Source organism: Marmota monax, unplaced genomic scaffold, assembly GCF_021218885.2.
Source record: "Marmota monax isolate L192 unplaced genomic scaffold, Marmota_monax_Labrador192_F-V1.1 WCK01_AAM20220418_F8-fsc00078, whole genome shotgun sequence".
NCBI classification, from domain to species: domain Eukaryota; kingdom Metazoa; phylum Chordata; class Mammalia; order Rodentia; family Sciuridae; genus Marmota; species Marmota monax.
This window is the reverse complement of record NW_026694865.1, coordinates 7,156,678-7,184,493: the sequence shown is the minus strand read 5'-3', so window position 1 is coordinate 7,184,493 and position 27,816 is coordinate 7,156,678. Positions and strand designations below refer to the sequence as shown.

Genomic DNA, 27,816 nt, shown 5'->3' with positions numbered 1-27,816 from the left:
ATGGCATGGTGGTTATATAAAAAAAGAAAGTCCTACTGGGTTTAGTGGCATACAACTGTAATTCCAGCTACTCTGGAAGCTGAGGCAGGTGGATCCCAAGCGTGAGAACCAAACTAGACAACTTAGCAAAATCCTAACTCAAAATAAAATTAAAAGGGCTAGGGATGTAGCTCAGGGGCAAAGTGTTTGTCTAACATACACAAGGCCCTGGGTTCGATTCCCAGCATTGAAAAAAAAAATTCTTTTTTTTTTTAAATTCTTATCAGAGATTCATGCTGAAGAATTTATGAATCGAGTAAATCTGAAGTTTGTGTTAAAATTCTTGAAATATTCCAGAAAATAGTGTGTGTGGTGGGGTGGAGGGAGATGAATAAAAGACTGGCACAGGGCACAGTGGCACATATCTGTAATCCCAGCAGCTTGGAAGGCTAAGACAGGAGGATCAAAAGTTCAAAGCCAGCCTCAGCAATTTAGCAAGATCCTGTTTTGGGTTCAATCCCAGTACCAAAAAAAAAAAAAAAAAAAAGACTGGCTGTGACTTTGACTAAATTCCAGATGAAGTGAGATAATAAGTACCTGGAATCCACTATACTATTCTCTGTACTTCTGTGAAAGTTTTGAAAATTTTCCATGACAAAAAGTTAAAAACAAAAGCTCTCCTCATTTTAATCTCTAGCCTCCACTCAATAGTTCTGAGTTCCTGACCCAATCTGGGCTCACAGCCATCCCTCCAAATTCTACTTAGCACCTTCTTCATAAGGAAACAGCTTGGTGGCGATGGTAGGGGTGTCAGTGATGGAGCTGCCCTGAGAAGACCTCTGCTCTCTGCATCCCTCCTACCCTGTCTCAATCAGAATTCATCTCTCTCCTGATTTTTAGAATATTCTATTTTATCACTAACCCTGGCCTTTCCCACCTCCCAGTCGGTCGGGTCCCCATTAACCCCAGATATTGAGAGTTTCATTCAGGGGTTATCTTGTCCTTATCAGTCACCCCTACTCCACCACAAGCCAGAGCACAATCAGTGTTTGTTCAACTGCACTGGCCCCTCTGCAACTCAAACATGCCCTCTGCTGGGTTCCTCTCCAGGGCAAAGAATCTTCTCCACAGGCCAAGAACTTCATAGACAAAGGAGAAAAGGCATTCATTTCCTCAGACATTCACAAAAGGTAGACCGTGGGAGGTGACAGCTGGGCACATAGCCACCTCCAATGTGGGCCAACTGTGCGGCGTGATCCAGTGAGGAGGGAAGCTGCCATCTTCATAGTCACCAGCAGAGAAGGGGCTCATGGAGGATGTTCTGGCTTCTCCTGTCATGATTACTCTGTTCCATCCCTTCATCATTAGCTTCCCTTATCTACAAAATCACGAACTACCAAACCATCACCACCCTTCCTAATACAAACTAGACAGGCAGAGATATGCCATGAGCATCTGCCCCAGGGCAGGGTCACCACTGCTGCCTCCCCGAGGGCTGACTCTCCAGCTTCCTTGGGAATCTTTATTCAGGGAGATGTCACACAGTCATCTTTTCCTCCCCAATGGCCCAGGATGGTGTTTAAACTGAGCAGGGAAGTTGACCTTTAATTTACTCAATTCTTGTGAACTAAAAATCCTCCATGATGGCAGAGGGGCCTGCCCACAGAGCAGTGCCCCCAAGAGGTCCTCCCTCAAGGTCCCAAGAAAATATGCCCACGTGCCATCCACCATGGCCAGCCCTGCCCTTACCACCACTGTTACAATGCCAACTGTGGGCATGGGGGGAACAGAGCAAGCAGGTTCACTGGCTGCGTTCCACAGGCCTCCTTGGGTTCCCCTCAGCACCAGGTTGAGAGCCAAAGGAATTCTACTAGCAGGAGACAGAGGAAGGTCACAGGCTTCTCTGATTTCCCTGACAGACTTGGGGGCATTTCTCAATTTACTTTGATTTGTCTTTAGATGCTCTTTGTACAGAAAAAGGTCTGTTTTTGAAACACAGTGAAGGAGAAGCAGTTACCAATGACTAGAAACACACACAGGACCATTTTACTACTCTGAAGAAAAACTACTTATGGCTGGGTGCCCAGCTCAGGGGCCGATCAGCAGAGACTGAAAAACTTGCCCTCTACGAGGCTGTAAAATGAGGATATCAGATGGTGTGTAGCTGATTCCACAAATCTAAGATAACCACTTCTTCCTCCCTTTTTACCAGTCTCTCTAATTCAAATCATTGCCACCATATTATTCTTTTGTTTTATTCCCATTTATTTGACGTTCACCAGAAGTCTGCCCTGTGTTGCTCAACTGGCAGTCATCCTGGCCTCAGGAAGCCTGGCATTGAAGGTCAATGCCTGTTAACGTGGCCAAAGAGACCTTTAATATTTGCAGAATCTATGCCAAACAAGTATACAACATCCTGTGACAGGGCAGAGAAGTCTTTGGAGAGATTGTAGAGGTCATTTTGTACCAATTCTCTCGGTTAGAGAAATAGGGTTTTTGTCATCTTTCCTTGATTCCAAGATGCATGTTTTTGGATCTCAGAAATGAGGAGGCATCTCCCAGTCAACAATGTCATATCATTGCTGTGGCCCTGGAGTAGAGGCAGATGCTCCCAGAGAGGATTGCATTGGCTGGTCATGTGGGGCCACCCAGCCTCAGACTGTTGGCCATGACATTCCATACTTGAAGTTCTTCAATATCACACAGCTTGTGGCAAAGAGGAACCCTGCATGAGGACTAGCAGCCTGGGCCTCCCATTCTCAGGAGGATTTTCCATCCCCACATATTGTCCAGAATGAGTTGTATTTTTTTTTTTTTTTTTTGCTCTCTCTTCCTTCATAGCAGCCCTAGATCTCATTTACCCTATCATTATTTTATCACAACTTTATGTGTCTAATGTCTCCCATTAGGCTTCCCATGTTGGGCATTTTTATTTTTTAATGGTACATAAAACAATGATAATATCTTATAATCATGGTTTCTTAGCCAGGCACATTAGTGTATACCTATAATCCCAGTGGCTCAGGAGGCTGAGCAGGAGGATCACAAGTTCAAAGCCTGCCTCAGCAGTGAAGCCCTGAGTAATTCATCAAGACCCTGTCTCTAAATAAAATATAAAAAAGGGCTGGAGATGTGGCTCAGTGGTTAAGCACCCCTGGGTTCAATCCCTGGTACAAAATAATAATAATAATTATAAAAATTATAATTATTATTTCTTATATTTGATGAAAAATTCTGTTTCAAGTATTATATGTGATATTTGAAATAATTCAGCTTGCTAAAAGAAAAGAAGATAGGATTTTGAAGAAATGATTTCCTGACATCAAAATATGTGTTGTCCTAACTCACTTCCTATCTGAGTGTTTCCCCTCTAACACCAGCCCAGGAATTGTCAGTGGCTTCCCATGACTCCAGGGACAAAGGCAGAGCTTTTTTTATTTTGAGACAGGATCTTGCTGATTTGCTTAGGGCCTCACGAAATTGTTGAGGCTGGTGTTTTGAACTTGTGATTCTCCTGTCTCGGCCTCACAAATTGCTGGGACTACAGGCATGTGCCACCGTGCCTAGCAAGGCAGAGTTCTTTAATGTGGCCAAGGACCTCTTGGTCCTGCCTCCTCCCCAGCCATGTAGACATTCCTGTTCTCCCCTCTAGCTTTCTTACTGTCCTGGCACTTCCAGTCTTCCATGCCCTACTCATTACAGAGCCCTGACATGATGGCCCTGTTGGAAACACTTCTCTCCCTCGTTTGCTTAGCTGGTCTCAGTTCCAGCATCCCTGCTTTTGGGACAGACACCTCCTCTGACCAGATCAAAGGCCCCACCATAGGTTCTTGCATTGAGGAATGCTTCCCTTTCTTAGCATGTGTCTCAGCCACGGTTCTACGTTTTAATGATTCTTGGTTAATGTTGGAATCCTTCAGAGGACAGAGAACTCCACGAGGCAAGAGACAGGCCTGTTTTTTACTCAACCGTGTATCACCAGTCAAGCCATGTGTCTGGAAGTGCCTGAAAGTTATTTTTTGAATGGACAGATGAATCCGGATATCATCTGCCTCCACCTGCAGACAGTAAACTTCTAGAGACTGGGGCATTTTTTGAAGAAGCAGAAAGAGCCACAGATTGCCATCAGAAGGCCCCTATTTTGTCATTAATGAAGTGACCTGGAGAAAATCACATCCTCTGTTTCCTCATCTCTAAACCGGGGATAATATCCAATCCAAATGACAGGGATGTTTTGTGAAGCCATGAAGGCACTTTGAAACTCTTTAATTGGTCTGCTCCCCAACCCAAAACTTCAAGCAGTGCCGCGTCCATCTCCCTGCACTGACTGTATGATTTTATGATTACATTGACTGCCTCCTCCTTTGGGGAAAAGGGGATGAGATCATATAATCCTCAAGAGGATTCACATACTCCTCAAGGAGTCACTGAGCTTTGTGCTTCCCAGTCTTCCTGTCCATCCTCTTCAAAAATTCTGATGGAGTCTAGTAGACTGTCAAGGCCCAATGGCTTAGTACATAGGAAAGGAAGCTCTTGGTTGAGCCCCTTTTGGTTCTCATTATCAATGCACAGTTGGGGCACTTAGCCATAAGTTGGGGGAAAGAGTGGAGAAGGGGGAGATGCTCCTCTTCCCTCCTGCTCTGTAGGTTGGTCTTCAGACCTGGACAGGGCTGGGTAGGAACAGTGACTACACCGTCTGGGACATGGCTCCTGGGACAATCATGTACAAGTGTATGCATTCCACCCACACCTGGAAAAATACATGAAGTTGCTTGCTTGGCCTCTGGGATCTGAACTTTAATATTAAGGTGGATATTTACAACTAAGCCTCACTACTTCCTCCCATATGCTTCATCTTGGAGATGGTCACCTGGGTTCCTGTTTCATTGGCATCAACTGGCTATGAATGATCCTACACCATCCTCCCTCTCAGTTTCCTCATCAATTACATGGAAATCATATCATCTCCTACTTTCCCATCTCAAAAAGTTCTTTAAGGATCAAGTGAGGTCACAGACATAAGGGCTCCTGCCTCAGAGCCTCAAAAGTCAGTTCAAACAAAAGGTAGTATTATTTTCTCTGTGCATTTAAAATTCTTGCTTCTGTAGCAGGAAAGCATTATGCTGACTTAGTTATCCTTAGTTAACTCAAATATCACTCAAGATCTGCAATCATAAGGCATGTAGGTGGGAAGAGAGAGGTGAACAAACCCATCACCACAAATCCATTCTCAAGCATCTCCCCAAGGAGTGCTGTACTCCCTGTGGAAAAGGGTATGGTGAGGGGAATTTGTTCTCTAATTGTTTTAACAGCTTGGCTGCTCTGCCATCGCTCTCTGAGAAATCCAGGTTGGTGAGAGGAGGTGTGGAATTAATAATTAACCAGCACCTCGGCAACTGTCAATTCTTTGGAGAGGGGTGGAAAGCTGCCCTACAGATATACTCCCTACAGGATGATTCTAGCTGGAAGCGGAGGCAGGGGAATGGGAAAGTGCTTTATTGACTGGATTCTAGTGCTCAGAGCTTCAGGCTGGCGAGGACTTCCTGTGTGTGTGGTCTGCTGAGCAGCTCCGATAGGGATTCACTGGCATCCTGGTGGAACATGGCTCCCAAGCCATCTGTGTCCCCACTCTCTAACTGGAAGCTGCCCATCATTTCCTGTATCCACTGTAGGTCGGCTGAGAGCTCCTGCCTCAGAGCCTCAAACTGTGTCTGCAGATGGTCCAGTTTCCTGGCCACACCTCCAATGCTAGCCCCTGTGGCCTGGATGTCTTCTCGCAGGAGCTTCTTCAAGGACTCCAACTTGCGGAACTCATACCTGAGCTGGGACAGATTGTGCCGGGCACTCTCGTTCTCTTCTCGGTACCAAGTCTCCTTCTCATTGTAGATGGAGACCAGGGTTTCCACATCATCCTGGAGAGTGTCACGGGCCCCCACTAAGGCACGATATCCCTGGTCCACCCTAGCCATATCTTCTACCACATGGGCGAAACGCTCAAAGTTGACATAAGTGTTGTTGGGGGGCATGCTTGAGTGGCATTTGAGGGTATACTCTCTCAGACGCTTGGTCTTCAGCTCAATGGGTTGTGTCTTCCGCTGCTCAGGAGCTCTGACTTCTCCCTTCGACTGGCAGTTGTTCAGACAGAAGAACCACAATGTTAACATAATGCATGCTCCAAAGGGCAATCCAAGCTGCAGGTGGAAGGCACACACGGTGGTCTCTTTGGCATTCAATGCATGCGTCAGGACACAGGGAGAGCCCAGGTGGAGTGAGCAACCCCTCAGTCCATAAGAAAGGTCAAAGGGTATGGGAATGCTCCCTGCATGCTCCCTTCAGGGCGGAGGGGTCCACAGCCATTAGAGGGTTTCCACACGCACAGCATTTAAAGGGGCTCAGGCAGAAAAGCGGGCTGTGGTCAGGATTCTGCAGACATCCACTCCAGGGCTGGAGCAGGCAAGGCCATGGCTGGCAGAGGGAGGCAGAGGGAGGCAGAGGGTGTCTCTCTTTTGGGGTTCTTTGCATATTGGCAAAACTGAGCATGCTCAGCAAGAGGACCCTTGATCTTCCCCATCCTTCAACAAGCAGATGAACCTGATCCCCCTGATCACTCCAACCCTCTCTACTCCCCATCATCTATAGGCCTCTACCCTTCTTGTCTGCACGCTCAGATCATTCCTGTAAGCCTTCTTTTTTAACAATGAAGGTGAATAAGAAGTCTTGGAAGTTCACAGCTAGTCAGTCAACAGAGTACTGGTCTATGAGTCCCTCTTTCCCCAAAAGCTTTTCACTATACCAGACTGCGAGACCCTCTGAAAAACCAGCAGTTGGAGCTTGGTTACAAGGCAAGTTAGGGAGAGATTGACCTTTCCCCCTGGCCCTTCCCAAAGGGAACAGAACTCCCCTAACAGGATGGCAGTCTCTCTTCCTACCAGGTTTCTGTCTCAGAGGCTAATTCCTGAGGTCTCATGGTGCCTGTGGAAAGCAGCTAACTGATGTAAAGCATATCCTTTGAGCCCCAAATGTCAGAGAAGAAGGTTACAAAGTCAGGGTTTCATTCTATAAGCTGTTTGAACCCATGAAATACAAACTTCATTTAGCATAACCCTATTTGAAAATGGTCAGGCCCCTTGGGGCCCATGACAAGCTATCTTCTGTGCCCAAGGATTGGTGTTTCCAGCAAAAGGCTCTCCACAGGCCTTCTGCATCTGGCTGCCACAGCCAGCCCTGGTGACAGAGCAAAGACCCCTGCTCACTGGAACTCACCACCGTGCCCTTACCGTGATCCAGGGATGCCTGAGAGCCTCTTGGATGGTGAGCCGTTTCCTGAAATGAGGATTAGGAAACAGTGATGATCCTTTAGGGCAGAATCTGGGAGCAGCAGTCTCCATTCTCACACTCTTTTGGCATTCTTTGGCCATGCCATCATAATGGAAGATGCAGAGATTGATGGGAACTGCCTGCATGCCCCATGCTCCCAGGAAAGAGGTTTGGGCAGAACCCAAACAGAGAGACCTTTCTACCTGAACCCTTACCTTCAGTTCCAAAGTTAAAAGGCCTAACACCACCCTCTAGGGGAGTCATTAAATGCACTACTGAGTTTCCAGAATCCTCCAAAAGCCAGCTCTCCATTGCTAAACCTTTGGTCTTTGTTTGCCTCCCAGGTCCCTCCTTTGTCCTTCGCTGTTCTATTCCCAGGTAGGGGGGCCCTCCCTAGTACTGACCTTAGTACCTAGTACCACTCTGGCCCTCTTTGAAGTCTGTGGGACCAAAAGGACATAATTTTCTAGCATCGGTGGCCCTTTTCCCCTGCTCCATCCAGGCCCTCCCCTGGGTACCAGCACCCTACATTCCCTGCCCATGTCCTCCTTTGACCCCACAGGTATGGGGCTCATTCTGGGCTCTGAGGCAGGAGTAGGATTAGTGTGTCTCCTCTCTTTCCACTGTACTGACCTCTCTGGGCCTGCCTCCTCCACTCCCACCTGAACTGGCTTGAAAACCCTGCTACTTTATTTCTCTAATTGAGTGCCTTTGGGACAGACTATACGAGGTAATGAGTCTTAAAAAACAAAGACTGATTTACACATACACATACACACACATTTTCACATATACACACAGTTATTGGCATTTCAGTAGAAGAAAGCAGAAAGACTTGAGCAAACAAGGTGAATGTCAAGTCTTGGCCAGTCATGTTTCTTAGCACCTGCTCAGATTAGACCACAATGGTGCAGGTGACGCTGTGGCAAAGCAAAGACAGACTGACATCTTTGACTGTGGTAAAAGGAGAGGATTAGTACCTGAGAAACCAGTGCCTTTCTTTTTTTCTTACCGGGTCTCTTTAACCAGAAGCTTCCGAATGAAGTCCTTGGCCAATTCGCTAGTCTGGCTGAAGAATTCCTCATCGAAGTCATAACTCACTGCTGTGATATTTGCCAGTGTTTCCTGCTTTGTGTCTCCCAGAAAAGGGGATGCTCCACTGAGGCTGCATACAACAGAGAAGGAACCACATGACTGCGGGTTTGGAGATGGAAATGGACTCGGGAAACTTGACCCATGCTATAGCACAAGGCTGGGAGGCTCCTGGCAACACAGCCTGCCCTCTCTGGGCAGCCAACCCACAGCTTTTTCAATGCAGTCCAATTCAACACATTTTATGGAACTCCTAGTAAGTACTTTACAGAGGACAAACTGTGTCTTAGTGGACACAAAAGTTGAGAGGAGAAAAAAGAAAAAACAGACATAGCTCTTCATAAACCCCAGCAGAACAAAGCAGAAAATTATTGAAAGCCAGATAAAAGACTATGGGAGCACCAAAAAAAAGGGGGGGGCCCAGTGCAATTCCATGGGAGAGTTGACAATTGCACTGTCATGTCTTGAAGAATTGACAGCAGTCGGAGGAGGAGATGAAAAGCTCTTTCAGGCCAAGGGAACAACTTGAGCAAATCCTAAGAGGCATGGAGACTGGGGTCTGTGGGGTCCCCACAGGGTTGTTCAAGGCTGCATCAGACAAACAGTGACTTCTGAAGCTACCATCTCTTGACATGCATTTCAGTTGCTCATGGGACACGTCGGCCCAGATGTGCCATTTTCCCAGGACTCACTGTGCCAAACCCCCCTCCATGTGCTCCTTGCTTTGATCAATGACATCGCTTCACAAATGTGAAGTGATGCTCGTTAGAAACACAGCAGTGATGTCACCTTGGTCTCTTTTAAGTCCCTCCTTACTTGATTGGCGAAAAGTCTTATTGTTTCTGTTTACTAAACAAACCTTGAATATTTACCCCTCTCCCCCTGCTTCTTTCTTTGCATGGAAGTAGCAAGGTATACTGGAAAACTTTGGATATTTTATTTTTACACCATGAGAAAGTGACATTTATTCCAAATATGCCAGGGATGTTTAAGACTCAAAATGCAATTAAGTAATCCATTAAAACAATAAACTAAAAAAAAACAGGGATCATTTCAAATTATGCAAAAATACTATACAAAATCCAGTAAATCCAGTGTTATTCATGATAAAAAATAATAATCAGAAAATAGTAATAGAGGAATACTCAATTGATAAGAATGATAAAGAATTTATCAATTGAAAAATCCTCAATTGACAAAGAATATTACATTATGTATGTAACATATTTATATAATTATAAATAGATCGATGATTTCCCCATACAATTGGAAGTAAGGCAGGAATGTTCCCTTTCATTACTGGTATTCAATCTAGTACTACAGATATTAGACAATAAAACAATGAGACAAGAAAAGAATAGAAAATATGCATAGATTTAGGAGCAAGAAATAACTTTTTGTATTTTTGGCTATTTCAATGCTGGGTTTGAATTTCAGCTGTGCTAAGCATTAGCTGTGTGAACCATGGTAAGTTCTTTAACTTCTCTGAGCTTCAGTTTCCTGATTTGTAAAATGAAGAAAATGGCAGCCTCTATCTCACATAATTGACATGAAGAAGTGACCTTGGTCACTGTGGGTGAGAGGTAGCTGTATGGTGTGCTTCCCTCAGACAGAGAGCCCCAGGCAAGAAAGGAAGGCTCTCCTTCACGTCCATGTCCTGTTGCCTGGCACAATGCCCATGATGGTGCCAGCCAATGATAAAGCTGTGTTGAATTCAAGTGAGCCAATCGTGTGCCCTGCAGATGCTGGAATTCCTTAATTGTTCAGTATGAGAACTGGAGTTTTGGAGAAACTCAGATTTCAAGAGACGACGTTTGAATATCCTGGCTGTCATCCAGTATTACAGATCAACACAAAGTGATGCTCAGCCTCTCTTTCCATCAAAGCCCTCTCTATCAAATTCAAGTGGGTTTTAAAAAATTTACTGATGCAGAGGTCCTACCCCTAGCAATTTTAATTTATATAGATCTGGGGTGAGCCTGGGCCATGGTAGGTATTGAAAACTTGACAGTGCAGCCAGGGTTGAGACCCTCTGCTGCAGCTCAGGGGAATCCACTGTTATTGTGCAGAGCTCTCAGTCTAAGGGCTGCTGTGAGTCAGAAAGCTGGTTTATGGGGGCGTAGAGAGAATGATCCCTCAGTCCTGGAGCATTGGTACCACCCTGTTCCCTCTGGCTATGGGCTGACTCTCACTGCAGTGGGCCATAAAAATAGCATTTTCCAGGTATGCTGTGAGGGGAAGATGATTGGGTAGCACTGATGGACTGAATACCTAAGCACCTGCCAAGCATGCACCAGAGCAGGGACTAGGGAATTGGCACATGTTGGCTTATTTAACCACTACATTCCCATGGCAGGGGAGGCCTGGCACTCCACACAGGAATGCAGACATGGCCTGTGCAGGAGGGAGGGCTGCTCCCCGGGCTTCCTGCTCAAACTCAATGCCAGGGTTAAATGTATGAAACACCTCAGAGCACTCAGTCTCAGGTCTGCTCTGTGGACTTAACATATCTGGCTCTTGGTAGATGGATGCTCAGTACATCTTTCTACCTGCCCCTCTCTCATTCCTCTTAGGACCCCACAGTCTATGCTGGGTTGGAGCCCCAGAATCAGGGATACTCACAGGATGTAGGTGATAACACCGATGCTCCTGCAAAACAGAAAACAGTCAAGTAAGGACCTCCTGCCTCCAACTCAGACCAGCAAGGGACTCCCCATGTGGTCCCAGGAGAAGAGGTCACTTGCCTCCTCCAGGCATCCCGAAACCCCTCTCCATCCCACTCTTCAGCAGCAGCCTGGGATGCATTTAGAGTGATTGAGCTCAGCACACGGAGATCAAAGACCCAAGTTCAAGATCTGATCTCTGCACTTGCAGGTTCTGTGATTTGGGCACATCTCTCACCACCTCTGAGACCCTTTTTTCTTATATTAGGAAGATAATGAGAACTATCTCACAGGACTGCAGGCAGGATTTTAAAAGGCCAAGTGCTCAGCCTACTGTCCAGCAGCATTCAAATGAAAGAGTCCTGCATGTGCAGAGGACTGACAGCAGCAGCACCCCTAGGCCAACACAGTGCCCAGGATGAGGGAGGCACTTGTTATACACTTGGTGGACTGCCCAAATGAGCCACTGTTACTGTTATCCTGACCATGGCCGTGGCAGTCCAGGGCTAAGCTACACTCCGGCCCTGCCCCTCCCCTTGCTTCTCTGCAGCTGACCGAGCCATGACCTGGCCATGCACTAACTGGCCTCAGGACCTGGCTTTGCTGCTTCCAGCAGCAGCAGAACACCTGGAGCAGCCTGAGGCTCTAAGAGGTGAATGTGGAGAAGAGAGTTCTCACAGTCAAGGGAATGACACCCAAAGCAGGTTCTGAGGACTTCTGCCCTTGGAAGGATCCCTAGGCCACCTGAGTGACCTGTACAACTTACCACATGTCAGCCTCGAGCCCCAGGGGCTCATAGTTCACGATTTCTGGAGCTGAAAGAAGTCAAGAGGAGAAATAAATGAGAGGAGATAGTTGTAGGGAATTCTAGGGAATCTGCTGCTAAATGTCTTCATCCTAACTCTTAGGAAAATCTGAGCAGCAGATGGAAATAATCTGTATCTAAGAATTTTAGGAAAAAAGTATGGCCCAAATATTTGTGTCCCCCCAAAGGTCACATGTTGAAATCTAATCCCTGGTGCAAGTATATAAAAGAGGTGGGGCCCCTGGGAGGTGAGGAGGTCATGGAAGCAGGACCCCCATGAATGGAACTAGTGCCCTTTCAAAGAAACCTGAGGGAGCTTGTTCAGTCCTTCTGCTATGAGGGGACACAGCAAGACACTAAGTCTGCTGGCACCTTGATCTTAGACTTCCCGGACTCCAGGACTATGATTGCTAAATTTCTGTTGTTTATAAATTACCAAGTCTAAGGCATTTCTTAATAGCATCTCAGACAGACTATGTCACAAGGTACCTGTTATTCCGGTAGAAACCTTCTATAGGCAGGCCTTAATAGTGAAGGAGAGGGAAAGCATGTAAAGAAAGCCTGAAAAGGAGAAGGAACAAGGGGAGAGGAAGGAGAAATGGAGCCCTGCTATAGAACTCTCTAGTGGACACCAGTCAGTGCTGGAAGGAAATGGGAAGAAAAGAAGGCAGAGAGGACTCCACCTTTCCCTGAGTCTGGGCAAAAAGAAAGGACATCCCACTGAGGGCATCCTTGTGGTCACTAAGATGAGATGCTGAGCCTGAGGTGCCTGAGGGGCAGCCAGGGAAGATGTCCAGGGGGCAGATGGCTATGGAGGAGGAGGTCTGGGCCATCACATCTGGAGTCATTGAAGTACATGAAGAAACAAGAGCTGAGCCAATGTTGTGGTGACAGTGTAGAGTAGGAGAGAAGACTGCCAGGAGAGGAGTGGACCACAGGCAGCCTGGAGATGGAGCAGATAAGCACTGGAGAGTGAGTGCTGAGCTCCAAGTTCACAGCACCCAGTGTCTCCAGAAGGTAGGAAGAGGAGATAGAGCATTGATGATTCTTTAAAAGGTTGGCAATGAGTGGAGGCAAAAGAGAAGGCAGTACCTTGAGGAGGAGGAAGGACAGAGGCAGAGTGGAAAAAGCTAAATCTATCTAGAAAATATCTTAAAGCATCCCATCTACAGGGTTATGTCTGCCCTCCCACTCTCCTACTGCCCCTGTTTTGAGATAATCACTATCCTGGCTTTGCTTATTTTTAGCTTTATAAAAATGGTGTCATGCTGCATGTGATCTGTTGTCATTTGATTGCCTTTTACATGCTTCTACTACTCATTGCACATTCATCCACCTCTTCCATTCTCACTACTGTGCAATAAACCATTGTGTAACTATGTATCACTTTTCAGTCATTCTCCTCTTAGAGACCATTTGGATGGTTTCCATTACTTTCATTATTGGAACAATATTGCTGAAAACGTTTTTTGTTCCCGGCTCTGTTGGGGTAAGTATGTGAAAAACTTTCTTAGGACCATGGTCTTCACCATGGGATCCACAAAGAATCTGCAGACAGGTCCAAGAAGATAGGTGCAGAAATTGGAAGTATGCATTTAGAGACTCTTACAGCAATTTGACATTGCTTTGACATCCAAACTATGATCATTTTTGAGTAGCTGATTTTTATGGTCTCTTCCTAAAGTAACGTCCAGGACAGACAGTGACACATGACTATATATGGAATTTCTTAAAGTTCTCTGATTTTTTCAAAAATTTGCTTGATCATTTTTGACACCTCGTGTTCCTTACTCATTCTTGTGGTTCCATCTTTTATTTCTGTATACATTCCACTTATTTCATAGTCATCATCTGGTAATTTCAGTTATCTTTTGTCCTTGAACATCTATACCTTGCTAGCCTTTGATTGCATTGTTGACATGTACATTTGCCTTCAAGGGAGGTCAGAAGAAAAGAAAATTCCTGTTGAATTTTCTTGCTGCTTGAATCTCAGCTCTTAAGTTCAATTCATTGGGGGTGGGTCATGCTGAAGGGCTTACAACTCTCTTATTTCCTATAAATTGTATTCAAAAGAAAATGTCTTCCATGGATCCAGTCATGTACTTAGAGGGCCTTTTTAACACCTGATTCCCCCAAACTACTGGCAGTTGTTCCTGATTTTGTAGACTTTTTATTCCTGGGTCTTAGGTTGAAATTTCAAATGGGTGGTGGGTGCAAGGCAAAGTGTTTATAACCTGTTTCTCAGGAGTCTTGAGAAAATAAAGTCACCCTATTTCAGGGAAGGGCCTAGAAAAGTCCCCCTATAAATCTATAAGATACAAATAAACCCATCACAAACAAAACCATACTGGTGTAAGAAATAACTGTGTGCATCTCCTCGGACTCTGTATTCAATGACATGCTGGTAGCTTGAAATTGGCTAATGTTATAAGTTAGAGACTCATTTTTGAGATTTGGTTGTTAGACATTTGCATACCACTGGGCAAAAACCTCCAAAGTCTGGCTCCAGCTACCAATAGCCCACTCACACCAACAATCTGGTATGAATAATCAACTCTATGCAGAGTGGACTTTGACCTGTCCCTAATTAAAGCACTTATTTTAGTCTTTCCCCCCTGCTATGCTACCACTGAACTGGCTGTGCTCCTTCTCCTCTATTCTGGCTCTCTTTTCCAACTACTTCAGATTTCTCCCCACCCCCAACCATCGTTTTTTGCCCCTCACTGACTCAAGACCATGATCAATCCCATTGACTGTGCCAGAGTGGATATCTTCTCTGAATAGTCTTCCAGAGCTATCTACATTACTTACTTTACAATTAATCACATCCTGGCTTCCATTATGGCCCTGAATTTCTAGTTGAACTATTGACTATTATTGAAAAATTTACATGAACTTAACTAATGAAAATATATGCCCTTCAAGCACATATGTGAATGGTGGGCAGCAACTGTTCTCTTAGACAAAGTTTGAGTCTACATATCTTGTTCCCCAGGTTCCAATTGGCTCTCCCACCAACCTGTGACCTTGGATATGTCATTCTGAGGGTGGCTGGCTCCTTATCATCACTGTGTCTCCCATACCTTACCTAAAATCTGTCATACCAGAGGTAAAGAACAACTTTGGTTTCCTTAATGAAAATTCCCCAATCCTCCATTTCCACATTTGTTTAACTAGACCAGATGATCTGAAAAGATCCTTCCAGCACTTTTATTTAGTGGTTTACTGTCTTACATCCACAACTAAATGGAAACTCCTTGAGAGCAGGGTCTTCTCAGAGTGACCCTGGTATAATAGAAAGAGACCAGCTTTGATGCTGACTTATCAGTATTTGAATCTACTGCCACCACCTACTGCTTGTGTTGTCTGAAAGAAGGCACCTGATGGAGAAAATAATTTAATCTGCTTCATGAGGCCACCTGAGGATTAAATAAGACAGAGTCTGCAGAGTGTGAGGCATGGTGCCTGGCATATAGTCAGGGTTCCCTGTCCTGGGGTCTGGGGAGCCAGGGGTGAGTCTCTGCAGCACCATTCCATAGTGGCTGCATAGCTGGTATATGAAGGCTGGAGTCCTTCAGGGTGGAAGGTCTAACATATTCTCTCTTCCTTTTTTTTTTTTTTTTGGTGGTACTGGGGATTGAACCCACAGCCTCTTGCATGCTATGAAAAACCAGCCTCTACCTCAAAGCAAAGCCTGTCCAAGGAAGGGGGCGTGACCTTTGTCCTTGGAAAGACCCACAGAACACTCCTAGGCACTTACCCACCCTGATGAGTTGTTTATCTACAAATACCAGAAGAGATCTGCTGCGCCAGGTGTCCCTGACTCAGCCAGGCTAGGTGGGGATCCATAGCAACCCCCTAGCAGCCACCAATCAGCATTAGACAGGGAAATACCTGGGATGCCAGATGACCCTCCCAGTACTTTATAGTGGTTGACAACATGTTGGGAAACCATGTGGTTCACCACAAACACCCCTCTTGGCTTAAACCAATCAGTTCAAACGAATCCCCCTCTTGTAGTAACCAATCACCCCTACCCCACCTGTTCCCGCCAGTGAATGTGCTAATCATGTTTTAGAGTTGTTTTATGATTTTCCCCCGGTGTGTGCTGATTTGCTAAGAGATGCTATGATGTATGTGAAGTCCCTGCCTTCCCCAGAGAATGCAGGGACTTCACATACATAAAAATGATGCAAACCCTGGGTTCGGGCCTCTCAGCGTCACCAGTTGCTGTGTGTGCACGCGGAGGACCGAGCTAGCTCGCAATCAACACCTCTTTGCTGCTTACATTGATCTTAGCCTCTGGTGGTCTTTTGGGGGTCCCAAATTCGAGCATAACAGCTAGGCAAGTGCTCTATCACCGAGCTACACCCGCAGCCTGCCTTCCTTTTTGGTTAGATTGTAGTCAGGAATTTTTAGCTCCCAGGTTTTGAGGAGACCACACCCAAGACCTCTCCAACCCCGGAAGCAGAAAGATAGTCGAAGCAGAAAGATAGATGTAGGTTCTCAATTCCCATTCCTTTCCTCTCTACAGGACTATTTCTTTGTGATTCCCCAACCTTTGGCCCAAGCCCCATGAAAAGGCTTCTGGAGTACAGGAAAGTAGGGCCTGGACCAAGGGAAAGAGATACAGAAGGAAGAGGGCATCCAGGGTCCTGTTGGAGCCAGGTACCGCAAGCATGAATAAAGGTGGGCACAAAAGAGGCAGGTAGGTGGATCTGGGACTTTGAAAACAATTGTCTTTTTCTTTTTTAGGAAATCAAAAGCTACTTCATGGAAGGCAGAGTTTGTGGGAATGCAAGAGAGCAAGGTGATTTTAAATATATGTGATAAACTCATCTAGGAGCAAGAGGTAGAGCCAGTTCTGGGAGGATTCAACTCTGGAAGGTCCTCTCTGGTCACTCCCTGTCCCATTGGGTGCTCAAAGCCTATACCTGGACTCTCACCCAGACCCAAACAAGATATCTGCCCCCACTCCCATTAGGTTTCTAGTGGGTGTCCCACAGCATCCTCTCTTAGCCCAGAGGCCACAGCCTCAGACTCGAGCTTTGTTTCCAGGACTTCTCTATATTTTGATTCTTCTCTGGGAGAGAAACAGGCCTACAACTTACCAACAAATTCTGGTGTCCCAAAAATGTTCTTAAATTCAACTCCATCTTCTATTTCGTGAGCCAGGCCAAAATCAATCAGCTTGATGTGTGGAATGGGAATATTCTTGTCTAATAACATAATGTTTTCTGGCTGGAGAACAAAAGAAAAGAGAGAGAGAGAAAGAGAACAAAAGAAAGAAAAACAAAAAAGAAAAAAGAAGGAAGAAGAGATGGTGATTAAAGCCCTGTTTTTTGTTTTTGCTTTGGGGTTTGGGGTGGAGTTTGTTGTTCTTTTTTAGGAGACTAAAATAGCACAACTCTTGTTTTTGTGTCCTCAGTCTTCTGTGAGCTCAAAAACAGGCAGAGTGTTGAGGGTAAGGCCTGGGTTTTACCAAACCAGATGCCCATAGCAGACCAGAGAATTCAGCTTTAATTTCCTTCCTCTCTCTGAATGACAGATTCCTTTAATGCAGTGTCTCTGTTGCCCAATCTGTCAGAAAGGGTCAACAAGATGCTCGCAGCATTTCCTATAAACAAAGCCACCTCTGCTGCAAGTGCCATGGGGGCAGGGCAGCATGGCTTGGTGGTGGTTTATATTTGGCTTATTGACCTTGAGCTTCCTGACCACCTCTTTCCCTGGGGCCAGCCAGCTTCCTGTTGACAAGACTCCCCCCTCCCCCCAGACTAACTGTGCAGCCCATACTTCTCCATGTGTTTAACTAATTTTGGGTCTCAGCAGGTCACAGGATAAAATGCACCTGATTTCCAGGGAAAATACCAAGTGCCCCAGACTGTTTCCAGCCCTGCAAATATCTACCAGTCCAGACACAACAGTGCAGGCTGGTGAGCAGCCAGGCAGCCCTGCTGGGGCCCTGAATCACCCCTGGCTCCCAGTGACGCTAGAACAGGGTCCTAAATTCCACCCTTCTCACTCCCACCCTCGCCCTCAGACTAGGAACCAGTTGGGCAGGTCCCTCAGCTTCATCCTTTTTCTTCTCTTGCCCCGCAACTGTCCTAAACTTCACTCAAACTGGAATGTCCTGAAAACATTCATCCATACAAAAATCTGCACACAAATGTTCATAGCAATATATTCCCAATAGCCCCAAAGTGGAAAATGTCCACCAACTAATAAATGGATAAACAAAATGTGATAAACACATACCACATATTGTATTCATGTAGGAATATTATTCAACCATAAAAATTAATTAAGTCAAATAAAAAGGAATAAAGTACTGATCCATACTTTCAAATATTATTCTAGGGCTGGGGCTACAGCTCAGTGGCAGCGCCCTTGCCTAGCATGTGTTAGGTGCTGGGTTCTATCCTTAACACCAAATAAAAATGAAATAGATAAAATAAAGGCATGCTGTCCATCTACAATTTCAATTTTTTAAAAAAAAAAATTATTCTAAGTGAAAGAAAACAAACACAAAAGGTCACAAATCATAAAATTCTATTTATATGAAAAACAGAATGGCAAATCCATAGAGAAAAAGTAGATCTGTAGTTGCCTGGGATAAGGGGGAATAAGCGGGTGAGGAGTGAATGTTAATGGGTACATGGTTTCTTTTTGGGTGACGAAAATGTTCTTTAATCGTTCTATGAATGGTTGTGGTATTGATTATTACAACTTTGTAAACTGCCCATTTAGTGAGTGAATTGTATGGCATGTGACTGTGAAGTAAATAAATAAATGTTTAAGAAAATTGAACATCCCCGTTTCTCAAAGTACCATGGGATTGCCCACCTTGCACCTCTGCTCATACCATTCACCCTCCCTGAAGGCCTCTGTTCCATCTCCATTCACTGAATCCTGGCTGAGCTTCAAAGTCTAACTTAACCCTTCACCTTGAAGACCTTCATCACAGCCTGGGGCTCTCATACCCCCCTGAGGCCCCCACAACTCCACAGTGAACCCTCCCCTTCTGGCTTCTCTGCACTTCTTTGGATATGAAAAAAGTTTTTTTCATGACTTTTTGTTATGACATTTGGCAGGTCCCCTGCCAGTGGTCCTTTGCTGACTGCCTGGCTCCCCTAGCAGAGCTGTCCTCAGCTGGAGGGAGGATTCAGGACTGCATTGTCACTGTCCCCTCCCCCAGCTGTACTGATCCCTGACAGTGGCATACTGAGCCTGGCCCTACCTCTTAGCTGAACTCATATTGAATCTGGACCAGAGCCCACCCCTCACTCCCCAGGTGTCCCTATCTCCCTAAAGTCTCTGTGACCTTCTGTCACTGTGGCTGGAAACTTTCACTCAAGGGAGCCTGCTGAGGCCCTCCCCTGCATTTTTTTCCACCATGAAAAATAAATAAATAACACATTTCCTTTTGCATTTTTAAAACTTATTTATTCTTCCCCTCAGGAGATTACTCTCAACTTTATTTTGAAAATATGTCAAAGTCCTTTCCCAAGGCAGAGCAGATTCTTAGTCTATGCAGAAAAGAGAGAAGGGAGCCGGATTCAGTGGCACATGTCTCAGCAGCTCAGGAGGCTGAGGCAAGAGGATCGTGAGTTCAAAGCCAGCCTTAGCAAAAAAGTGAGGGGCTAGGCAACTCAATGAGACCCTGCCTCTACATAAAATACAAAATAGGGCTGGGGATGTGGCTCAGAGGTAGAGTGCCCCTGAGTTCAATTCCCCAGAATCAAAGACAGAGGGCGGGGGGGGGGGGGGGGGGGGAGAGAAAAACAAAACCAAAAAAAAAAACGGAAAGGAGAGAAGGGTGAGAGAGATCAGAGGACAGGACCCAGTTAGGTTTCCTGGGCTCAGCCCTACTGTGGTTGCCCAAGGAGCCCAAGTGCCCTGGTGCCCCCTGCAGTGAGTGGCACACTTCCAAGCAGACTGCTCCTCCTCCATTCACCTATATTTCTCAGGCACCTTGTTAGGAACTTGCCCTCCTGGGGAGAGGCCCTGAGACCTCTCTTAGGCTGAGGGGTCAGGACATGGGCCCTATTAACCACCATAGCCCAAGGCCCTCACACTGTACGGGGATGGAAGCCACAGTGGACAAACACCCAGACCTGTTATCCCTGGGCCTGCAGAGCAGCAGGGATAAGGTGGAGGAGAAAAAACTGAGGCGTCTCCAGGGCATTGACACCTATCTCCAGCTCTGCCCTAAGGACCTAACATACAGCAAGTGACTTCTCCCCTGCTTGGAACACTTTTTTCCATCCTGGCCCCTCCCCAAACCTGGCTGATTTCTCTTCATATTTCAGTTAGATAGTTCCTCATCCAGAAGGCCTTTCCTGCTCTCCCCCTGCCCACCATCTCCCCAGTTCCCCCCAAACATCCTGTTCTTCCAAGCATTGTGCTTCTTACACTGCTGAGCTTGTCTGATTACTTATCTGTCTCCTTCCAATGGACTGCAAGCTTCCTAAGGGTTTTGTTCCTATCACCAGAGCTTGAGATAGGGCCCAGCAGCTACCAGGTGCTCAATAAATGCTTCCTGAGTAAGTAAAGGTGCCATTTATTAAGCCCCTGAAATATGCAGGACCTAGCATCAACCAAGTGCATGACATACTTTATACCTCATTCAACTCTCTCAACTGCCTCCTTGGGTGGGTGTTATTGTTCCTCATTTGTAGAAAAAGAAACCAAGATTGCAACACAAAGCTGGTAGATGCAAGATTCAATGTTTATCTATCAGACCCCAACCTTGTACTTCTACCCAACAAATGATCCCCCTTCCCATTCTCAAGGATCTTATGACTTTATCCTAGAGAGGTGGGCAGGCCATTTGAGCTGAGCAACCCAGTAGGCTTGTGGCTGGAGCAGGTGCCAGAGTGCCTTGTCTTCTGATGATACTTCCCTGCAGGTAAGTGGCCCCCAGGCTAAATCCCTGGCCTGGCACTCACAAGACTTGGGAGCTCTTGACCTGGATATTTCAGATGAGAAGACAGAGGTCTTGCAGGAGAGGACCCAAGCTGGGTCTGGATAAGTGAACACTGCCTGGGGATTTCAGCTGGGGAAGCGGCCAGCTGGGGCAGCAGGAATGCTCTGTTGGATGGTCAGGACTGGGGATTTTATCCCTGCCTCATGGCTTACTCATCAGACCATTTAGACATATGTACCTGCACACTCAGACCTGCCCTGACAGGGAACATATAGAGGCCATGAGCTCTTTGCCACCAAATAATGCTCTGCTTCCTTCCCAGGTCACCAAGGGGGTTCCAGGCTGGCCAGGGGACTTGGACCACCATGTCTGTGGCTCCTCCTGCTTTCAGAAAGACTTTCCTTCTTGCTATCCCAACCTCTACTAGTAGCTTGATAATACCCAGGAGGCTGAGCAGGAACTAAAATTTACCACACATTTACCAAAGCATGCTTCATGCCAGAGCTCTATGTGATCCTTGCAACCTCCCTGAATGAAAGGTTCTATTCACATCCCTATTTCAAAGAAGCCCAGGGAGATAAATGACTTGCTCAGTGCCCCATAGCTCATGATGGCAGAGCCAGGAGAGCTTCCCTGGCAGTCTATGCCCTATTCTCCCACAACATCACCTAGCCTGGTGAATTATCTTCAGTGGTGTCACTGACTACCAGAGAATGTGCCTGATATCTGAGGCTCACAGTTCTGCACTGGCCCCCTCAGGCTTCCCTTCCAGCCTCATGGTCCACCCCTGGCTATGTACCTACCATCAGGACGACCTCTCAATTCCAGCCTCTGCTCTTCTTGCCTGGAATGCCTTTCCTACTGCTCCTCACACTTCCAGTCAATGCCTTAGGACTCCTGCCTCCTTTTACTTTCTTGTAGTTTCAGGGACGCTTCCCCTGATCATGTGTTCTAATCTCTTCAGAGCCAACACTTGCTAGCAGAGCTAAGCCATAGGACTCTCATCTGTGAGGCTACTTTCCTAGTTGGTGACTTTTTCCTTGGGGAAATTCAATTCGGTTTTAAAGTTCCTGGCATTGCCTATGTTGTCTTGCATGCTGCATGTTATTAATATTGCAGAAATGAATTGAAAGAAGCAGGCTATGTAGCTCCTTCTTTCCTGCCCTGTGGAGGCCTTTCACCACCACTAGGGGCGCCAGAGCACACTCCTCCCCTTGGTGAGGTTACAGGGTTGGTCAGGAAGGCATTGGACTAAGGGAGAGTCTGAAAGGTAGCCCAAGGACAAGCAAAGTAGCACTTCCCCCAGGGTTTGGTCTAAGACTTCCCACTATTCCAACATAGTAGAGTGATGGAAAGAGCCCAGGCCTGGGGTTGGAAACTGCAGTTCTAGCTCCATCACTCAAGGCTGTGGGAATTTAGACTAGATGCTTCCTTTCTCTGAGCCTCAGCCCCCAGTTCTAGGTTAGACACTGGGTGCCATCCAAAGCCCTTTCAAGGTCTAAGCTAAGCAATTTCAAGGGGTGGCACAAACTACCAAGTGAGTTGGGCAAAATTCCACTGCTCTGGGACCAAGGCAGGACATGAAAAGGCTCAGTCTCCTGGCCCCAGATCAGGACGGAAGAAAAGGCTGCGCAGTCCCAGACAGCTGGGCCCAAGCCAGCCCAACCCCTGGGTAGAAGGATATCCATACTCCTTTACTCCTATCATTCTCCTGAAGCTTGGTTTACTTTAACTAGATACTTCACCCACACACCTGACATCATCTCCAAAGTATGGCTAGAGGAAGGGCTCACACTCCTGTAGGTACTGCTATTGCCTGACTCTGGGATTGTGGAGCTGCCTCCAGGAAGCAGGACTGCCTTCCGTGTGTCCAAACAAACCCACCAAGCTCTGCTTGCTAGGCAGGCATCTTGGGAGAGACCAACATGTCCCTTCGTGTCCTGCTGGATCTGGCCAAAGCTTCCTACTGTAGTGCCAACTAGATGCTGGTCCTCCAGGGGGGACCTGTGCCCCAAGGCCCTATCATGGCATGCCCAGGAGCCCATGCAGAATGAAGGCACCCTCAGGAGGCTATGTAGTAAAGTGCAAAACAGAAGGATTTGGAGTCAGGCAGGCCTGGATTCGAATCTCAGCTCTGCCACTTACAATGTGAAATCTGGGCAAACTCATTGGATCTCTTAGAGCCTTGGTTTCCCATTTGTAAAATGGGGACAACATCTAACAAGTCATGGAGTTGTTCTGAGGATTCAGAAAGATGGTCCACATAAGGAGCAGTACCCAGAGCGATAGCAGAGAACAGGGCTACAGGTGTTCATTCTTTTCTGGGATGCAGCACTAATAGTCACACCAGGGAGCTCAGACTGAGTACTGATTGAATCACCTGCACTCAGTTAAAGACTGTTCCCTTTCACAGACCTTCCCTGCTTCCTTCCTCCTACCCCATTTTACCCCCCAGGCTCACAATATTGGGGATTCAAGGGATCTCACAGATCATTTAGCCCCTTCATGTTATAGAGAAGACCAGAGAGGTCAAGAGCAAGGAGCAGAGCCCAAGTCTGCTGAACCCCAGTCCAGTGCCCTCTCCAGGTGCCTGCATAGCCTGCCTGCTGCTGGATGAGGCTGCTCAACTCAGCAGAGCTGAGACCCAGCCATGTCTGTGCTATGGGGACAAGGAAACTGCCTGAGAACCTTCCCTTGACAATGCAAGTCCAGCCCAGATTATTCAGGCAGCACTGGGCAACCTGAGAAAGTGAGGTTGCTTGCTGCCAGGCCTCTGTGGCAGGTTTCCAAGCTGCTGTGGCTCCTTCGCCTTCAGGCACACTGGAGTGAGACCACAGGCAGCCCCTTCCCCCGAGCCTCCAGTGTAGCCTATGCCAACATTCACTTCCATTCAAGGACCTCCTGACCCTCTCCCAGCTCTGGACAGCCTTCTGCTGCATTCCCGTATCTCTGCATTCACCACCACCCCTGCAGATCACTCTGCTGGAGTGACCTTCCTGACAAGCTCCTTCTCTTCCTCACCACCCAGCTCTGGCACCCACACTGAAATGTCTGCTGTGACCTACTCCCCCACAACACCCACAGCTAGTTGTTCCCACCCAGAGGCCCTCTGGTCGAGAGCCTCACTTCCATCCCTAGCACCTAAGAGTGGCTGGCATTGTGGTAGGTGCTCAGTTATTGTTTACTAGACAAATGAATGAACAGGTCAGCACAATCACATAGGTACCTCGCACACATCCTGCTTTTGTAGAATCAATATAGGTAACCGCAAAGAGCACAGGGCTTGGAATCTGGATTCAAATCCAAAATTACCAGCATCCTCAGGCCGGACAAGTTGTGTAACCTCTCTCAGCTTTAGGTTTCTCACCTATAAATTAGGAATAATAATGAAACCCACCTCTAAAGGGTTTCTAGGAGAATCAAACAAGACACATCAAGAGGCCTGTATCTGTTATCATTATTCCTGTGACTATTCCCTTGATTATGTCTCCTTCTAAAAATGAAACCTTTTATTATCATCTGCTATTCGCCCTGCGTGGCCCTGACAAAATCCTGTCTCCCCGAGTAGCATCACTGAACCCACAGCCCAGCCCCTTCCCCTCCAGGCTCCACTCTTGTGCTGGCCTCTCTACCCGCAGCACCACTGTGCCTCCCTGGCTGAATCACACACTTACTGAGGGCAAATGCACTTCCTATGCTCCTCAAAGCACCCAGCCAGTGGTTCACTTTATAGTTTACACTCAACACGTTTGACCCTCACTCTGTGAGGCAAGGACTTGTCATCACTCTGGTTTTACAGATGAAGAAACTGATGAATGAGAGGTTAAGTGTTTGCCCAACAGGCCTTAGCTAGTAGGCAATGGGGTTGACCCAAATCCTGTGTACTTTCCACTTTCCCAATGTGTGTGTGTGTGTGTGTGTGTGTGTGTGTGTGTTGCTAGCAATTGAACCCAGGGGCACCATACCAATGATCTACATTCTCAGCCCTTTTAATTTATTTTTTATTTTTTTATATTATTATTATTAGTTGTTCAAAACATTACATAGCTTTTGACATATCATATTTCATACATTTGATTCAAGTCCTTTTTATTTTTTTGACAGGGTCTCACTAAGTCACCGAAGTTGGCCTCAAACTTGCAATCTTCTTGCCTCAGCCTCCTGAGTTTCTAGGATTACAGGTGTTCACTGCTATGCCCAGCTCCACTCTCCCAGATGGCCCCCGCCTTCCTCTAGTGGATGCAAGAGTTCCCTTGGGATCACCCCTGCCTGCTGGGAAACTGGATATTCCAAGCTTGGTCTGGTCCTCATCACTTTGTTGCTCCAGCTCCATATTTTTTCCCAGAAAACCCACAGCTGTGGCTTAAGAAAGGGCCTGAACTTGGATGCACTTCGATTTGTCAAACCACAGCCTCTGGCCACTCCTCTACTGCAGAAGGCCACTGTCTAGCTCTGACCTCCTGCTGCCCTGAGGGGTAAAGCAGGAAAGAAAACCACTACCTTTCTGTTTCTATGCTCTGGTGGGGAGGTAGGGAAATAAGAATTTGCTTCAAGGTCATTCTAGGACCACTTCCAGTGCTGAGCCAGTCAGTCCACAGGCTTTGCAGTCTGTATCATAGGACAACTAGCATTTGCTGTGGGCTCTCCCGGCATGTCCCTTCATCAACTCTGTGAAGCCATCAGGTCAGGTTAGGCTGGTCAGTGCCCCCATCTAGCCAGCAAGGAATCTAGGTCTGAATACTGGCATTCTGAGCCCCTAGCTGTGCTTTGAGGGCCTCAACTGTCCAAACGATGCTTACCTCTTGTCATTCCCTGGGGATCATATTAAAAATTTGATGCCAAATAAATCAAACTCACCAGGAGTGGGGCTTAGAGTCAGTGTTGTAAAGCAAGCTCTACAAGAAAGTCAAGTCACTTGATGCCCAGCATTTGGGAACTCTATCATCAGACAGACTTGGGTTTGAGTTCCATTTCTGCCCTGTGTTAGCTCTGTGACTTTGGCAAGCCACTCAGTTCTCTGAGCCTTGAACCCCTCATCTGCCAAATGGAAAGATTAATATAGTAAAGGGTTCTGAGGAGGCACTATGAAGCCCTAGGAATCATCTAACAACCTCCCCTTTCCCTGACACAATCACAGAGTCTTCTTGTTAAGGTTGTTTTACGGATAAAATGAGTAAATACATGCAAGGTACCTAGAAAAGAGCCTGCATAGCATGCTTGTAATCCCAGCTACTTGGGAGGACTAGGCAGGAGGATTGCAAGTTCAAGGCCAGCTTCAGCAATTTAGCAAGACCCTGTCTCAAAATAAAAAATAGAAAAACCTGGGGATGTCATTTAGTGGTAGAGCACCAGTATCATCAAAATTATAGATAATAATAATAACAATAAATGCCCATGTATAGTTCGGGTTTTTTGTGGGCTTTTTTTTTGCCCCATACTGGGGATTGAACTCAGGGCCTCATGTATACTAGGCAAGCGCACCACTACTGAGCTACATAGTAAATAAGTGCTCCATAAATGTTATCTGTCATTATTATTCCATTACTGCTGCCACAACAACACTGAGTCTAGAATGGAACTATCCTGCTTAAAAAAATGCTTTTGCCTACGGAGTATGGGAGCCTACTGGTTCATGAAAGCAGGTTGTTAAGTTTGCAGGAATTTTGTGATCCAGTTGTTGAAAGAGCAATTAAAAATTAAATCATATGAATTAAAACTTATGTTAAGAATTATAAATATTGAAACTTGTAACTTCCTTTTTAGAAAAAATATACTCTGTTTTAGTATTTTCTACTCTCTCTAGGTTCTTCATGCCTGCTGTGTCTGTATGCCCATTGGCCTGTACTCCATGATGGGTTGCTGCTGCATACCACTTCCCAATCCAGTGACATCATGTGGGCACCCTGAAATCAGCTAGTGGGTAGACTTACACCACAGAAATTGAAAAACACTACAAATCCAGACCCAACTTATTTTCTCTTTGATTTTAGACTTTAAAAAATTATGAAGATCACTTAATAACAAATTCAACTTAAAAGGGTGCCTTGTCTGCAGCCATTATTGTGTGAATAGCACAAAAAAGGAAGCATTCTTCCAATATTCAAAAACCGCTGTCCCATTCAGCAAAGAAGTCACTTATGTCTTTAGCAAATAAGTTACAACATGTTTATTTCATTTTCACCTTACTTGATGGAAATAAAAATTTTAGCCAATATTCTTGTCAGAACAATATTCTTGTTAGCTGCAACCATAGGTTGGAACTGATACAAGAGTTTGACAAGAACCAAGGAAAGTGTTCTATGAGAATCATTCTGCTCTGTGGAATTTACAATGAAGAATGTTATATGTGTATTTAATTATTTGTAAATAGTGTGTAACAAATCTTTTTTTTTTATCTGTGAAACATAGTAAACTTATGTGTGCACATACATTTTCCCCCAGGGATCTTGCTGTTATCAGAAAACTACTGCACAGAACCTCATTAAAGTAGATTACTATCTGAGTTCATATATATATATATGGCTTTATTTTATTTATTTATTTTTATGTGGTGCTGAGGATCAAACCCAGTGCCTTATACATGCTAGGCAAGTGCTCTACCACTGAGCTACAACCCCTTCCTTCCTTCCTTCCTTCCTTCCTTCCTTCCTTCCTGATATTGGTTTTAATGGTACTGGGGACTGAACCCAGGACCTTGTATTCACTACACTAGTGCTCTACCACTAAGGAATATTCTCAGCATCTTTATTTTATTTTGAGACAGCATCTCACTAAGTAGCTAGGCTAGCCAGGGATCTCCTGCCTCATCCTTCCATCTCCAGGAATTCAAGGTGTGCACCGCCACACTCACAAAAATTAAGTAATTTATTAGAGGCCACACAACTAATAAGTAGTAGAACCAGGTTTAAGCCGAGGACTTTTGACTGTCAAGATCTTTCTGCCTCATTAATTGCTTCCAGAATTATACTTTCATTCCTGCTGAGTTCCACTGCAAGGGCAGGGCTAATGGTGGCTGTGGATGTGACTTAAAAAGT

The 27,816-nt window shown here is 46.0% G+C and overlaps 1 protein-coding gene across 9 annotated transcripts in view; it reads right to left on the bottom strand.

Moving 5' to 3' along the window:
* The window catches only part of Dapk2 (death associated protein kinase 2), a 166,570-nt gene that overhangs the window by 60,533 nt on the left and 78,221 nt on the right, over nt 1–27,816 (bottom strand). For 6 of the 9 annotated variants that reach the window (XM_058573353.1, XM_058573348.1, XM_058573350.1 and 3 more), the window contains 6 exons: nt 16,968–17,097; nt 11,818–11,866; nt 11,011–11,037; nt 8,309–8,461; nt 7,257–7,302; nt 4,756–6,104 (listed from right to left, as the gene is read on the bottom strand). In XM_058573353.1, the coding sequence (XP_058429336.1) occupies nt 5,496–6,104; nt 7,257–7,302; nt 8,309–8,461; nt 11,011–11,037; nt 11,818–11,866; nt 16,968–17,097 (1,014 nt within the window). In that variant the 3' untranslated portion in view covers nt 4,756–5,495. Of the gene's footprint in view, nt 1–4,755; nt 6,105–7,256; nt 7,303–8,308; nt 8,462–11,010; nt 11,038–11,817; nt 11,867–16,967; nt 17,098–27,816 lie in introns of those variants that run through there. The other 3 variants (XM_058573355.1, XM_058573356.1, XM_046426585.2) reach the window with 1 other exon arrangement.